General features: G+C 37.5%; 1 protein-coding gene across 15 annotated transcripts in view; it reads right to left on the reverse strand.

Moving 5' to 3' along the window:
- Positions 1 to 16127, reverse strand: part of LRCH3 (leucine-rich repeats and calponin homology (CH) domain containing 3) — a 69150-nt gene that overhangs the window by 18565 nt on the left and 34458 nt on the right. For 7 of the 15 annotated variants that reach the window (XM_014945969.1, XM_014945957.1, XM_014945968.1 and 4 more), the window contains exons 7-15: positions 14207 to 14300; positions 13159 to 13279; positions 10470 to 10618; positions 7642 to 7718; positions 4846 to 4941; positions 4359 to 4410; positions 3559 to 3699; positions 2250 to 2297; positions 1077 to 1130 (exon numbers count right to left, since the gene is read on the reverse strand). In XM_014945969.1, coding sequence (XP_014801455.1) covers positions 1077 to 1130; positions 2250 to 2297; positions 3559 to 3699; positions 4359 to 4410; positions 4846 to 4941; positions 7642 to 7718; positions 10470 to 10618; positions 13159 to 13279; positions 14207 to 14300 — 832 coding nt within the window. The remainder of the gene's footprint in view (positions 1 to 1076; positions 1131 to 2249; positions 2298 to 3558; positions 3700 to 4358; positions 4411 to 4845; positions 4942 to 7641; positions 7719 to 10469; positions 10619 to 13158; positions 13280 to 14206; positions 14301 to 16127) is intronic. The other 8 variants (XM_014945970.1, XM_014945967.1, XM_014945963.1 and 5 more) reach the window with 4 other exon arrangements.

The raw sequence follows: 16127 nt of genomic DNA on the forward strand, positions 1-16127 counted from the left end.
AGATGAATTCACTGACAACAGGGTATCAACACTTAAACCAAACCAGTGTTTCTTGTTATTAAAGTATGAAAGCACATTTTAATTCGCTAATTGATTGTGATTTCTCTGAACAGGCACATGCATGATCACTAGATCTCTTTCTATTATTACAAACTTGCTTTCTCTCCCACAAAGTGCTAGTCATGTGAAAGCAGGAATAAAGAGACAGTAAATATCTTGATGAACACATTCTGGAGCAAGATATTCTAACCAAGAGCACTGCCTAAAGAAAATTTAGGCAGATAATGGAGGCACATGAATTAAGAAAACAAATCCCAGGCAGGCATGCAGTCATGCAACAACAAGCAAATCAGATGTATTTTTCTTTCATAGACATGGATTATGGCATTAATTATAGTCTTTAATTATGCTACATCGCTAAGATGCCATAAAGGAAGAAATAGCATAAAACATGAATTAAGTACATAAATGTTTTTATTTTTTGTAAGTGTTCAAAATGGATTATTTTTAAGACATTTTCATCAATAACTAATAAAAAGGTATGAGGAACATTTCATGATTTGTAGAATTTTATGGAGAGCAGTTTTTCCCTGTGATATGATATGGTTACCAAGATGCTATGTATTTCTAGCCACCATGTGCAGGATGCAGACAACTTAAGTAGAAGGCTATACTCGAAGCATTAAAACTGCTTACTTGACACTGAAGAGCACATGAATTAGGAAGCAAGCTAAATGGAGAAGAAATCAAACCTGAACACCTATAGGTGAAGTTTTATTTTTAGAAGCTGTTCTCTACTATCAGTAATTTTCTTCTGCTCTCAGCAAAAGATAAGCATTAATTATTTTGTGGAAAAAACCCACTCTATTATTAACAAATGGCTGACAATACTAGTATCAACATATTCATAATATTAAAGTTCACAGCTAAGCTACTTTTCAAAGAAGACGGTCATGTTTTATGCTATTTAGATTAGCTCTAAAATAGTTGGTCTAATCTGAGATAATTGTAACACGTTGTTATTTCTAGGCTCTAGAATCTGCCACGTAAAAAGGCCATTGCGTGCATGATCTTACCACTAACAAGGCACTATCATCAGTATGCTGAGACCTTCTGGATGGAAAGGGACACTGGGAGGTGGGAGAGATGGAGTAATGTCAGAAACACACAGAATGTCAGAAACACACGGTATGTGAACAGACAGACATTTTGGAACACATACTGCTTGTTTATAGCATTGTGAGGCTTTTTTTAAAAAGCCAGAAAATATATGTAACTCTGTAGGAATATACAGTCACATGATGCATGAATTACAGTGCATTCGTATTACTTAAGGAATCAATTATTCTGGTTTCTGTGTAGTCTCAAGCAAATAAAGACAACTATGTATTCACAGTTCTTACTGTGGTAGAACAAAGGAGCCTTTAAAAGAATAAATTAAGAACAGAAGAACATTAAGAAGGAAAAGGAGCAAAAAACTATTTCAATTACCCCATGTTTCGGTAATTTTCTAACAAAAAAGAGTTTGTTGGAAAATACTGCTAAAGAACTATTTATATTCATTATATTATTAAAAGTTTTGATCTGATTAACACTGCCAAGTGAATTATCTTCCCCTGGAGGAAAGTGGGGACATCAAGCAGTGGAAGAGCTATTACTATGCAGAAATCTGATGCAGAGTGAACAGATGTCACCAGCTCAGCTCTGTATATTCCAGAAGTCTGAGCCTTGTATGATTTGTGTTCCCTATTAACTTACTGGTTTTGATTATAAAACTAGACTAGAATAAAACTTTCAAAAAATTTATTTATTTCTTCTTCTGATAGCCCTCAAAATTCTAATGCTTAATCTTTCTGTGATAACTGGTGATCTAACAATTGTAAACTGGGAGAAAACAGATCAGTGAAGGATGACGTCAATGCAGTAAGTTGTCTGAATACTCCTGTTAGAAAGTAAACTCACTGCTCAAAAGGAGCATCTTAAAATAGCATATGAAATGTATTTTCTCTACAGAACATAAAAACCATACAAGAACTAATAAAGCAGCACACCTAGACAGGCAATCTGCATGAACAGAAGGAATGGTTCCATGAGCAAAAAAACCTAACCAACTAAGGCTTAATAGTAAGTGTGAAAAAACTATGCTATAACCCAGTCCTGAAAAGCTCTCCACAATCAGGAAAATATCTCTGATGGAATTAAGAATTCAGGTGCTGACATCCCGAGTAATACTCTTATTGGATTCTTACCTCACTATCCAGAGGACTTTGCTTCTGAGGACTTAAGGATGCTTTTTGCTATAGAGAAAAAGGAAAAATTAAAGACCAATTTAAAAGAATGCGACAGAGAATCAAAAGCTCAGAACAAACCAGCATAATTTAGAAGTGTTTTAAAACACAAGAAATCTTAGTTGTTAGATAAAACACACATTGGGGAAATTTCAAGTTTCCACTGAGCTGAAACTTCGCTGATATTATTACTAAAAAACCAGCCTTTATTCCATACAAAACCAAAAAACCCAAATTGTTTTTGCCTATTAAAGATGCATAATAAACCCAAAATATAACCCAGGGGAGGAATTTAATTGCTGAGAATAAAGTGCTCATGAATAACAAAGGCAACAGAAGAAAAAAAACCCAACCAAAATCAAAAAACCCCAAAGGCTTATCAATGGACAAAATGCATCCTGAATATCTAAAGTCTCTAACTGAAAGACTGAGCTGAATCTTTAATAAAAGCAGCTTTTCTAGAAAACATTGCCAGGGGCCTGAGATTAGTTGGTGCTAATGAAAAGCCGAGTTTCAGGCAGCTAAAAACCCTTCTCTGAATTAACTTCATGCATTACATAAATGCAATGTAACATTCTTTTCCTCTCTGCAGACCACCCTAAGCCCATGGTATTAACTGTAACATTTATTAAATTTGTGATGGTGAGATTTGGGTAGGTCACTAGAGCAGCAAACAGTAAAATAAATTTAAGACAAGTAGAACACAAACAAGTTTGTGCATTAAGCAGCAGAATACCTCATATTGACTGCAGGGAAAAAGAAAGTGAAGACACGGTGCACACAGAGTATCTGATGTACCAGAAATTTGCACCAATGCTTTATTTACCTGGAGGTAACTTATTTATGCATTGTAAAATGCCAAAATAAATCAGGCAACGTTATCTTCTTGTGTGTATGACTGCTTTGCTTCTCTGCTAAATTCACCTTAAAAATTAAATTGCCTCTATGCCTTCTAAAATAAAGTCCCCTTCCTCCTTACACCAATCCTGTCACATCTATGCAAATGAAAAATTGAAAAAATGAGGCAGACTATATAAAAACAGAATTCTTTACAACAACCACATTTTGGGTAAATCTCTTCTGTCTTCCTCCCCAGTTCTAGTTTTCTCTATTAAGCTGCAGCACCAAAACTGAATGGAATTAAATCCTATTTTTCATTTTCTTTATAAAGTGCCGTGCATGCCTAAGAGCGAAATGTGTAAGTATTAATGACCTTGGCAATTAATTTTCAAAAAAGGGATTTAGAAAAGGTAAAGTGTCAAGTAGGCACCTTAACGAAGTCAAGGACAGCTTCTCTCTGGATCTGCTTAGTTCTCATCCTCTCCTCCTCGTACTGAAGCGCTGCCAGCTGGGCCTCCCGGCGCGTACGCTCTATGTGCCTGCGGTGCTGCTCGGGGTCTGTGTTAGTCACCTGGAACAAAACAGCACAGCTGCATCAGGCTGTAAGGACAGAGTTACACAGGGTACAACAGCTGGGTTACAGAGGAACAGTCCATGCCTTATGGCTTACATAAGCTTGGTTTTGCATCACCTTGAATACCGTGTTCAGTTTTGGGCCCCTTGCTACAGGAAAAACATTGGGGTGCTGGAGCGTGTCCCTTTGGACAAGAGCAGAGAAGCTGGTGAAGGGTCCAGAGAACAACCCCAACCAGGAGCAGCTGAGGGAACTGTGGTTGTTCAGCCTGAAGAAAAGGAGGCTGAGGGGAGGAGACCTTATCAGGCTCTACAACTAGCTGGAAGGAGGTTGTAGCGAGATGGAGGCTGGTCTAATCTCCCAAGTAACAAGCAACAGGGCATGGGGAAATGGCCTGAAGTTGCACCAGAGGAGGTTTAGGATGGGTATTAGGAAAAATTTCTTCACTGAAAGGGTTGTCAAACATTGGAACAGGCTGCCCAGGAAAGTGGTTGAGTATTTATTCCTGGAAGTATTTAAAAGACATGTAGCCATCGTGCTGAGGGACATGGTTTAGTGGTAACTTGGCAGCGTTAGGTTTACAGTTGGACTCGATGATCTTAAAGGTCTTTTCCAACTTAAATGATTCTATGATAAGAATAAAATAGTAGAGTTACCTGGCTGTGGTGACTTGACAACGAGAGAAAGTAAGGCGAATCAGCCGGGGGTCTGATGAATGGAAGAAAAGAGAGTAAATATACTTTCTATCTTAAATACAATTTTTCATACATGATTTGTCAGCAACACACAAACATTTCATCAAATCTAAAAAGCAACTGTTTACCAAGCTAAGCTGTTAAACCAGCTGCTGCAGTAATGATTTAACTCATTGTGCATGGCAGATTTCGTGCTGTCATTTCTATCTCTCCTCCTGAATTGCAATAACATTTTTCTGCAGCTCAAGATGTATCAATGGGATTGTAGGTTTGGCCTATTACATTGAGATAAACAGTACTTTATACCCATTCTCTAAAAGCTGGTTAAGTAACGAACCCATGAACTTTTCAGATAACCATAGTAACCACATCCTCTAAATGAGGGTCATTTAGGGGGGAAAAATGAAATAAAATTCATCAGTAGAAACGATATGTTTCTTTTCCCTACCTCTCTGTCCTGTCCACATAACTCCTTAGTACTTGGTGATGCTCTCTGTCCTGCATCAAATTTAGAGTTTCAGGTCTTCGTAATTCATCAGTATCCCTGTGGGTAAACACCAGGTGGAAGGGGGATTGGCCACTGATGCATGGCATCTACTGTCAGATGAATTATTCTCTATGTTACAACTGTTTTAGTGAGAGTAATTGCCTAGACAATTAGCTTCAGATAACAAAGGTGAAACTTAGGAGGACTAAAGAAATCATGCTGCGATACCAAGTCAGATCACAAATACTACGGTTCATAACCAAATAAATATAACTCTCTCAAGACTATGTTTTGGTTATTGTGACCCTTATTCAGCTCTGGAAAGAGCAGAATTAATTTTAAACACTGGTTCTGAAAACATCAGAGGATGCTAATCTGCTCACTTCACCAATCAAGAGGTGACTTTCTGTCAGTGATACAAGCCATCAAAGTCACAAGGTAAACAATAACTGATCTCTTCTATGTCATACCAAGAATAAAAGAGAAAATTTGCAGTTGATTCTTTGCTAGAAGGCAGCTGCTAGCACTGAAACAATTCCCAAGGTCCACAGTCTACAGCATGTTCCCTGCCATGTTGCTTCCTCCAAAGAAAGTAGATGGAAATCAAGTAGCTTACTCTTGACAGCCTACAGTCTGCAACCTTCTCTCCAGGGACAGCTAAGGAATGGAGAGACACCAGTTCATTTCCAAAGACTGTCACTCATGCTGCCTGCGTATAGATTTATTACCTATTCTGCACAGAGAAGCTTAAGAGATGTAGAAGATCCATATGCTACAGGTCTCCTCTGTTACTTAAATTAGCACTGATGCACATGACAAATGCATTACTGAGCTGTTTTGAGTGGACACGACTGGGTTCAACTCGGTGCCAAGAAGCATATTCAGACCAGAGCGCACACAGCTTTGCTGCATCAGAAAAGCACCACAGTCTGGCCATAGGCACAAACTGTATTTACAGAATTGAATCAACTAATGTAAGTACTCTTGAGATGAAGTCTGCTCTACATCCAACTGTTAAAGAGTTTTAATGGCTCCAGCATGGTGAAGAAGAAAGGAAAAAAAAAAAAAAAAAAGAGGCTGCCTGCCAAGGCATTTGCACAGAATTACTGTGGAAGCAGATTACAGCTTGTGGCCGCCACAAATGAAATATTTGACTAATACAAGCTTAAAATATAAAAAGTTACTCATTGTCATCTGGCTGATTTTACACAATTTTGAAGACAACAACAATATGACCTGGTCTTAGTGCCTCATTACGAATTTCACTTTGATTCAGCATAATATAAGTAAGTTACGATTTATTTAGATCTTTGATTAACTAATTCTGCATGAAGATCTGCTGCCATCCTGAAGTTGAATTCTGAAAACACTGGATACCCTAGTGAACTACAATTTCCTTTATCATTAAAATCTGCCTATGTAAACAGCAGCTCCCTCCCAGCTAACAAGCCTTCTCTTATTTCCTTCAGATATGTCATGGAATCCAGTGTTTGTAAAGTCTAATTATTTCCATGTTGACCACAAATGTTTAACTAGAAAAATAAATAAATAAACAACAACAAAAAATAATCAGTCTTTCAAACAAAGAGCAACCACTTTGTTTGGGGAGAACACATGAGACTGCTTAATGATCTTATGCCTTACCTGCAGACACTACAGGATTAATGAATGCCAGTATATGCTGAGGGAGTTACCCTTCTTTTTATTGGTATAGCTACTCTATCTGCACATCTACTGCACATTTTGAAATGCCTACTAAAGTGTTGTCATAACTCTGGGAAAAATTTACACACTATTCTTGATTTCATTTTCTCTTTCAATACCATTTTAAGACGCCACTATAAATTAATTTCTACTGACAGTGTAAGTAATGACATACTTATGGCTAGCAGTTGTCTGTTGTGGTTTTTTTTAACATTCCTAGTACAAATGGTTTTCTGCTGAGTCCTTGCACATTCACTTTCACTCCACAGAATACTGAAATACTTCAAAGGCATATTAAAGGTGCTATCAATTTTAATTCTAGTTCCATTAGCAAGAAGCTATACATTTGCTTATCTTCTGTTCTTTTAACTAGACACCCAAAACCCTCTTCTCAAACCCAACCACCTGATTTATATCCTGTCTAACTCTGACCCATATTATACAGATAAGCATTCCCTCCAACAAGCCAAGTAATCATTAAAGAGTACGGACATAATTCAAAAAGTCTACGTCATTAAACTAAGTGACCTGTTTTCAGCATTGACTCCCATTCTAACTCTTCTTTCCCTGATGTAAGCTAATGATTACGGCACAGAAAAGCACGTTTTATATTAAACTAACCCCCTACAGTACTACAGGTACCAAGAGTCCACCAAGAACATAACCTCATAGCACATCAGACACTCCACAGCAACTCTCTGCTTCCCCTAAACCTGCAGTAACTTTATCCCTTCTGTCCTCTGAATAATCCGTCTTAAATCAACTATTTAATCAAAGCACAAATTAAATCATGAAAAGTAGGTATTAAATAAGTTTAAAAGTATATGCTTTAACCAATTTAAAGCTGAGACCTGCCCTAGAACAGCCAAACCTTTTGGTCACTGCCATTATTAGAATACAAATTCCTAATCTGGAGCAATAACTTGTAAGTGCCACACACATCTCGGGTGAGGCAACAGAAAACAGTGTCATTTTCTAAACACACTCAGTAAATTAGCGCTCTGCATTCATCATGGAACTTTGGAGAAAATTACTGTTACCACACATTCTTACCTGTTTTGATGTAAATATCGTCTTGTATCCTCTGTTCTCTGAAATTCTCTGACGGAGACAGGCTTTCCTGGTGAGCCCTAAGCAAAATAACACAGAAGACTATTAGCAACTTGTTCAGAATACTGCACATTAATGTCAAAGAATCTTTTTTTAGAGCAATGTTTGTAACTGCTGGTATTCATAAATTCAATGAACCACAAAACAGAACTCAGGGATGTTCATTTCCCACTAGGCAAGCTTGCCTACTTTTTCCTGCAATTTAAAGAAATTTTAGTTTCAAGATTAAACACACCTACTGATACATTTAAGACTTTAAAAACCTCCACTATTAAGAATCATGCAGAGAAGTAAATGTAGGTAAGAAATAATTAACGTCACTTAGAAGAAATGTAGAGTTAAGGTCTGAAGAATATATGTACAAGTGTACAGCAATGCAGTCTGGACTCTCAGAAACCAACTGTTGTTGGATACAACAGTGATGTTCTCTTATGATGCCCTCAAGAGAGGTCACAGAGGGAATAGGAAAGCAAAACATAGCATGAATGAGAACATCTTAGGCTCAATTTGAGTTATGAAAGAGTTTATCCCACTGGAAACAAAGACACAATGCCCTCGGCATTATTTTAAAATTTCTACTGATACCCATTAATCTAGGAAAATGTAAACTTTCCTGAGATTAACTTGCCAATTTTCATTTATGCCTCTATGTATGTTGCTATATTGCATACAGTTAGCTTTCCTAAGTGGTAGAGTATTTTGGATTGTCTTTTTAGAGAAAATAATACCAGTTATAAGCAGTTTAATTTCTGTGGACAGATTCCTATGAATAGCTTTTTTGATGTTGACCAATGTTTTTCACTACCTACAGGAATGAGCCCTTAGGTTGTATTGCCAATAGCTGCCTTTTCTGAGTGTTGCTTTTGTGTCTGTGCTTCAGGTGGCATTGGCTTTTGTGATCTGATACTGCATTTATAAGATTTGTAAAATTAATGCAACTCTCAGATGTCTGTATCACTGATTTTAAACACAGTAAACAGTAATAGAAAGTGGACAAAATAGGGAGGAGGCTCCTACGTGAACATCAAAGATCCATGTTTGGTTTCCTCTTTTTTCCTTTCCTCAAAGAGCAAGTATCTTTCTGCTTCAAAACACAAAAAAACCTTTGAAAGGACACATTTGAACCGCAACACAATAGGTACCATTTAAGCATGTCAACCACAAGATTTTCTCAGACAGGTTATTCATGTAGTACGCACAATGAGCCACTGAGCTGTGTAGCTGAGTACACAGGTATTAATTAAGACTGACAGAACACAGAAGGAAACATTATGTGGCTGAAAATTTGTTTCTATAGGTTCGATTTCTGAGGACACTTTCCAAAAGTGTACCACCCAAATGGCTTAACTGGGAAGAGTTTTCTCTGTGTGTTCACAGCAGTGGCTACTACAACTGGAGCAAAGGCATTTTCAGTTTTCGCTTTCGTAATTTCAAAGCAACTCCAGTGGATTTTATTAAAGTGCACACTAATCCTGGTGTAGCTAGAAAGCAATGAAATTACATGAGCTAAAGAAAAGTGACAGTAGCTTTACTGGAACCATTGCCCTCGTCTGCACCAGGACATCATTTGGATACAGTAAGCAATCAATTAAAGCAGCTATTATTGTGGAGGCTGTCAAAAAATACGTGGAAACAAACTTCATCCCTATGTTGTGGGGAAATGGGTGCACAGATCCTGGCTCTCAGGCATTACATTGCAGTTACTGTTACTGAGATTTCTGAAACGCCGCATTCCAGTTCAAGTGTTACATACCAGCTCAAACAGAAAGATACTCCAGACTAAAAATTAAAAAGATACTGTTTAGACTTGTTGGGAAAAAAGAACATAGAGGCTACTTTGCCCTCTTTTTTTTTTTTTTCTTTTCTTCTTCTTCCTCTTTTAGTGTGAGAGGAGAAAATAGGGCAATATCCAGAGCTAGTCATGTCTGTTTCTAGATGTTTGTAAAAAGCTGTCTGGAAAAGTTTCTAACCTGTCTAGCAATAATTTCACTTATTGTTCATTTAATTGTATACATTTACTGACTAAGAACAGTGTCGCATCAGGTTTATCTTAAACTACAGATGATGGCCTTTGTTCAGAAAGATGACCATGTACATAACCAAGTCTGTACCTGGAGGTTCAAGCCTTGCTCCATTGCAAGAGAGAAAGAAATTGCTTGCTGCAAATAGCAGACTTTCTGAAAAGTCTGAATATATAAGTTAGTCTAAACTTAAAATGGATGCTCAAGGCAGTGAGTTTCCTGGCAAATAACTTATAATCAACATGAACAGCCAAATTAATGAAGTTCCAAAATTCTTGTAGTGAATTTTTACACTTATAATAATCAACATCTTTCCATTGAGAAAGCTGGTATATATTCAGTACAACCAAGTAGAGGTTAACAATTTTCTAGATATCAACAATCACCAGTTGGAAGCATCATCTTCATGAAGAGAGACCTCCTCTGGAAAAAACATTTACTTCACAGATTTGTGCCTAAAGCACAAATTTGCAAGAACCCACATGACAGGAAAACAGTGTGGCTGCCTTAGACTTATTCCACATATCCCAAAGGGCACCTGGGAGCAGCTTAACACTTCAGCTCTGACCCTCCAAAAAGCAAACACTGTGCTCTTCCCCTGTATTAGGCTTAATTATTTCTTTTTCCTTGGTTTTAAAAAAAAAAAAAAAAAAAGAAAAGAAAAAAATCTCTGAGGATAAGAAGCATTAGTACCATCACAAAGGCTTTCCTGGGGCATATGAATTTATCTAATTTAAGTAAAAGCACCACCTCATTAGAGATTCGCCGCTGGTCAATATATGCCATGAATTGTGAGCTGAGGCTGTCTGCGTCCATGCACTTGGGTTGCCTCACCTCTTCCTCCTCCTCTTCTGTGGCACAGCTGTCAATATAGTCGATCTGATCGAGATCATGTTCCACTTGACATACATACACAAAGAAAAGAGCCATAATTAGATAATCAACAGGAGAGGAAAAACCCAACAGAAAAGCAATGTCAGAAAATAAGGCCCTGCTGTTTTTCTTCCATCTGGGAAAGCTCAGCCTGAAAGCTCTTGAATTTTGCCTGGCCACTAACATTTGTTAAATGTCAGATTTTGAAATAATGATGAAAGTAACAGTTTAGAAAAAGCAATGAGAAACATGTATCCAGCACATAGCTTTAAATTGCTGGCCGCAGATACTTTTGCAGTGACTGAAAAAGTAAAGTAATACTGTGATTTTTTGTTTTTCAATACCGAAAACTATCTATCAAAATCTAACAACAGCAAGACTGTACAATGAGTTGTGTACATTTTGAATAATTTCTCTTGGTTCTACTTAATCTCTGTCAAAAAATTAGAATGGATATGATAGGTACTTCTGCGATTTTTTATTACTACAACAACAAACCACAGGTCAGCAATTCCAAGTTATCTGGATGCAAATGCAATAAATATAGAAAGTGTATTTGGAAATAATGAAGGACAGCATACAGAGAACAACAAAATCCTTCTAAAAGAATATAAAAGCATTTGCAGTTTTATTTTGAAAAGAGGAATGAAAAAAGAAATTAGGAAGCACTGAAACGAGAGCAAGAACCAGCACAGTTTGGCTAGCATTGTATAACCTTGTGTGGGTTATACTATGTAGGTCAATTTTTTCACTTGTCACTGCTTTTACACATTGTGCCCAGGATTCTGAGAGTCATGACACTGAGCAAACTACCCTGGAGAAAAATACTGTGCTGGGGATGCAGGGGAAAGCATAAGCTCCCTTTCTGAGCACTAGAGCTTTCTTTTTCTTCAAATTCTCCCCAAACTTGCTCCAGACTCCCTTGCAGACATTCTTTTTCTACTCCCCCGCCCCTTTCCTGCTTGTCTAAAACAGACTTCTCTTTGCCTCACCACACAATCTAGCAACTGTTACTGCCAAAGCCACCTCCTCTGCTACTACAACCATCCAAAACAGCATTCCTATATACTTTGGCTTCATTAAATCTCCAACTCAGTTTCAAATCTGAAAAAAAACCCCACAACAAAACAAATCAAACTAAGCCCCCCTTCTTTCTAGACTTCCTTATTAAACTTAAATCATCATAATAATACAGTAGAGGGTAAAAGACCTTCCTATCTGTGTTAGGAACACAAAATTGGAAAGGATCTCCTGCATCACTGACAGCCACACGCTACGGCTTGTGCCCCTCTCGGATACTTCTACTCATGAACTGACTGTGCTCCATCTTAAAGACTAGCGAGGCATTTTGAAATCCCTGGTGTACAAATCCCAAAGAACAAAATAAAGTTAGTCTTAGAGGTGGAGCTGGCAGCGCTACCTGTTATTAAGGCTGCCCACATCTTCCCATAACACCACGTCTTCAATTCTTCTAACTTTGCCAGAATTTAACTGTCTGAACTGATTCTTTTTGGCTGCTAATACATAAAAGAGTGTGAGGCAACCAGAAAGTTTCAGGTGTTTCTAGAAGCTGGCAAAGAAAGCAAAACATTGTGACAGAGAAGAGTAAGACCAAGAAAAGAAGATGGCAAAAGATGAAGAGTGGGATGAGGAAGGAAGGAAGAAAAAGTGGGAGTTGGGCACAGAAGATTAAAACTAGCTGTGAAGAGTGATACTCAGGGAGGGAATATGAACTGAAGCCATTAGGGGAAATTGAAAACAGGGAGCAGCTGACAAAAAAGAAAAATTCATCAAAGTGTGTGGGGATGAGATCTAATAACCAGTAGTGCAAAAAAATGAAGAAGAGGGAATGACTGAAAAAAATCAAATCTGGGAGAATGCTAAAATTCGACATCTAAATAAGAAGAGGACTGAACTGCAAACCAGTGGTAGCAGCAGATTAATGGAAGTTAAAATTGAGAAGGAGTGTGGAGAACAAGAAACATGGGAAGTGCTATCACCTCTTGAATAAATATGAGGGTGCTACTTGTAAGACTGCAGGACAACAAATTGAGAAGGTGCAAAAGGGTAACATCACTCAGAAATACCAGTCCCTCCTAGATGGCTTCCACATTTGGATTAAAACCCAAAACTGCTGAATGAGGTGCTTTTGCTGCTTGGAAATACAAAATTCTCTGACAAAATTGCTCATCCCCTTCTGACAGCAGTTGGCAAGAGCACCGACAATTCACTACCGCTATAAATTTTCCCCAGTAGCTCAAGCAGCAAAACACCGAACTTCAGGATTCAAAAATACTGTTTGAAGCATTTGGAGACTTTAACATAGCATGTATGCAGAGACTGACAGTGTTTCCCAGCTAATCCTTATTCCATTTGCTATTTGATTTTGTTTTGTAACATCCTTAATACAACAGTGTTTTTATATTGTTTACACAACTGTGGTTTGGTGAAATTACACCTAGATCATTCTCTTTTTCCTCTTTAGACAACCTACTATTTATAACAAATATTCTGGAACTTTAGTGATGATGACAATAAATATTCTTAGCCAAAGATCAGTATTTACCTCCACCATTAGTTAAGACTGTGCTCCCTCGGTTTTCTTGATACTGACTTTCTCTTCGCAGTCTCTGTTCTTTAGTGATCTCTGCCACACGTAAAGGGAGATCTGAGAACTCATCTGTTGGCTTTAGAAAACAAACAGTGAAGTCAAGAAACGCTTTTTGGAAACATCATCTTGTAAGCTACTACCTCTTGATTTGTGTTTTTACTTCAACCGTCCTGTTTTGCAACAACAAAACACGTAAGTTAAAGCAAAATATGGCTATTGAGTATTGTTTTTAAAAACCCATCTATTTAAGCTTTCCTAAAAAAACCAGCTTGCCTACAGTTTTGCCTGCAGTATATACAAGTGCCTGAAAACTTCCTAGGATGGAAAACTCCTGAAACATTCTCAAAAACCAAGCTAGGAGCGCAAGCAGGCGTACGGAGTATAACCCACTGAAATGCTTTAGGTCTTGGCTACTGCCTTTTCTAGCTGTCCCAAGAGGAAGAAGGAGCTTTTTCCCGGGAAGAATGATTGATGGTCTCCTTGCTAAGAGATGCCATTTTCCTGCTTCTAAATGGCAAATATTTTATTTTTAACATTTGAAACACACTGCAAAGAAAGAAGGTGAAATTTCTGTCTCATTTTAGAAGCTTAATTTTCACGTTCCGATTAATTTTAGTGAATCAACTACTCATGAGTAATTGTAGTTGACTCAATATTGTAATATGATACATATTTTAGTGAATGTAGTTGACTCAATATTGTAATATGATACAGTTACAAGCTTTTTTAAAAATGAGGAATACCATTTTCCTCATCTTTTATGCTGCAGTAAATTCATCTGTCATGCACTGTTTTATAAATTTGTCTTATTACTTCCAACTTTATGTCCATCCCCTATAAAATTATGCTTTTTTTTCTCCAATAAAACAACAAATAATTTTGGCTCAAGGCAACTTGCACACTAGCATATACGTGTTATGTATTGAATATACTTCAAGATCTATACTTATTAGTTCTTTTTGTACAGTACCGCACTCAACAAATATAAAGCTGCAACACTTACTTCATTCCCTGACCATCTTTTGTCTCCACTGTCGACACTATTGAAGCCAGAATCAAGAGCTCCGTACGGCCGGCTGGAATAGAGTTCCTCATGGCTGTCAAACACACAGTTTTAGTTACTGTAATATAACAACCACCAAAAGCTTCTCAGCTATTACAGAACAAAAGCAGAATAAGCCACCAAGCACAGTTGCTGTGTGTTCAGAAGCTCAGCATACTAGAAAGTATCATACTGCATTTGCCATATAGATAAAGAGGCACGTGCTTACAAACATACTCACCAGTCACTGCCCACCTGCCACTGCACAGTATTTTAAGAGCTAATCTGATCCAAAGTATATATCCGTACTTCAAACATTTCCCAAGCAGAAATTTTGACCAAGGAAACTGCAAAGGGCTCTCTTATTTCAGTGTTTAACAAGTCAAACTTGAATTTTTCACTATTCATGTTTTGGTTGAAAAACACTATCCCACAAACTTTTTCATAAGAAAGCGTGAACTCATGCAACATTACTAAAAATATAGGTATGCCAGAGTATACTACTTCTACACCAAAGAATGCAAAATGTATTACATAACTATCTTCAGTATCATAATCACCCAAGAAACTGTGCACTACACTGAACAGTATTGCAAATGATTCATAATATAACAAATATAGAAGTATAATTTTCATCTACAGAGTCTGACTTTGTCAATGACCTGTCTAGACAAAGGCATTAGGCAAGTGCCTGGTGTTACAATACACATAACCAAACAGCCATGCAGTTCTTCTCTAAGTTTCTGGGCTCAGAAACTACATAATTCAGCAGTACAGCCATCACAGATGTCAAGTTTGGCAACTGCTGCGGATAGCTACAGTAAAAGAGACAATGGGACTTGTCTGATCCACTGCAGATGGCATTTCACAATGGCTCAACTGTCCTGCTGGCACTCCATGCCCCAGGGAGAACTGCAGCAGTAATTACTACATAATACACAAGGAAGAATGAATTTCAGGAAGCTAATTGCTTCACCCCATCATAACTAAATTGCAGGTCATTTTCTCACTGGTATTGCTCTCAAGTTGTTGCTCCCACTAAAATCCCCTTTTCAGGAAATACTTATTTTCAAATTACTGTTATTATTATTATTATTTATGCAGCACCATATGCACGCATGGGACTTTGTAGAACAGTGACAGACTATTACGCTGGGAGATTTTAATTTTCAGAGAGATATAAAATAGCAAAAAACTAAGAGGAGGCATGGAGGGCTACAGATGAGAAACTATACAGCTGCTTCTGTGCAGGTCTAGATGCTGCAAATGTACACCAAAAGACACGGAGGGCTACAGATGAGAAACGTTAGGCTATACGGCTGCTTCTGTGCAGATCTAGATGCTGCAAATGTACACCAAAAGACAAGCTTTTGTACCTGCATGGAGTTTTGATTAACTCAAAGGAGTTCCACCTTTATGGTCCCTGTATTTGAACAGAAAGATCATCTGCGTAATAAGCTGCAGCAAGAAATAAGGGGAAAGGAAAAACAACTCCCTTCTCTTGGGTGGGGAAGAAAACAGAAAGACTATGAAATCACCCAGCGCAGTTAAAGTATCACTAACAATAGAACCATACTTATGCTAACAGTTCACATTGTTTAAATACTGCATTTAAAACATGATTCAGAGAAAATTAAAATCCATCTGCAGTATAATTCCATTTTAAATGCACCAATATTTTTGGAATCTCTTGAGAACCGTGTTGTAAGTTGAACAATTATTCTAAAATTAAGAGCATCAAAGTTATTATTTGGCTACACCTCTATAATAGAGAAGTATTTTGATACAAATTTTCTTCTTTTAGCCTTCCTTTTTCCATTATAGATTTTGAAAAGCTAGCACTAAGGTTATCTGGAACCTCAAAAATTCATAATCACTGTTG

Source organism: Calidris pugnax, unplaced genomic scaffold, assembly GCF_001431845.1.
Source record: "Calidris pugnax isolate Ruff unplaced genomic scaffold, ASM143184v1 scaffold111, whole genome shotgun sequence".
Classification (NCBI taxonomy): domain Eukaryota; kingdom Metazoa; phylum Chordata; class Aves; order Charadriiformes; family Scolopacidae; genus Calidris; species Calidris pugnax.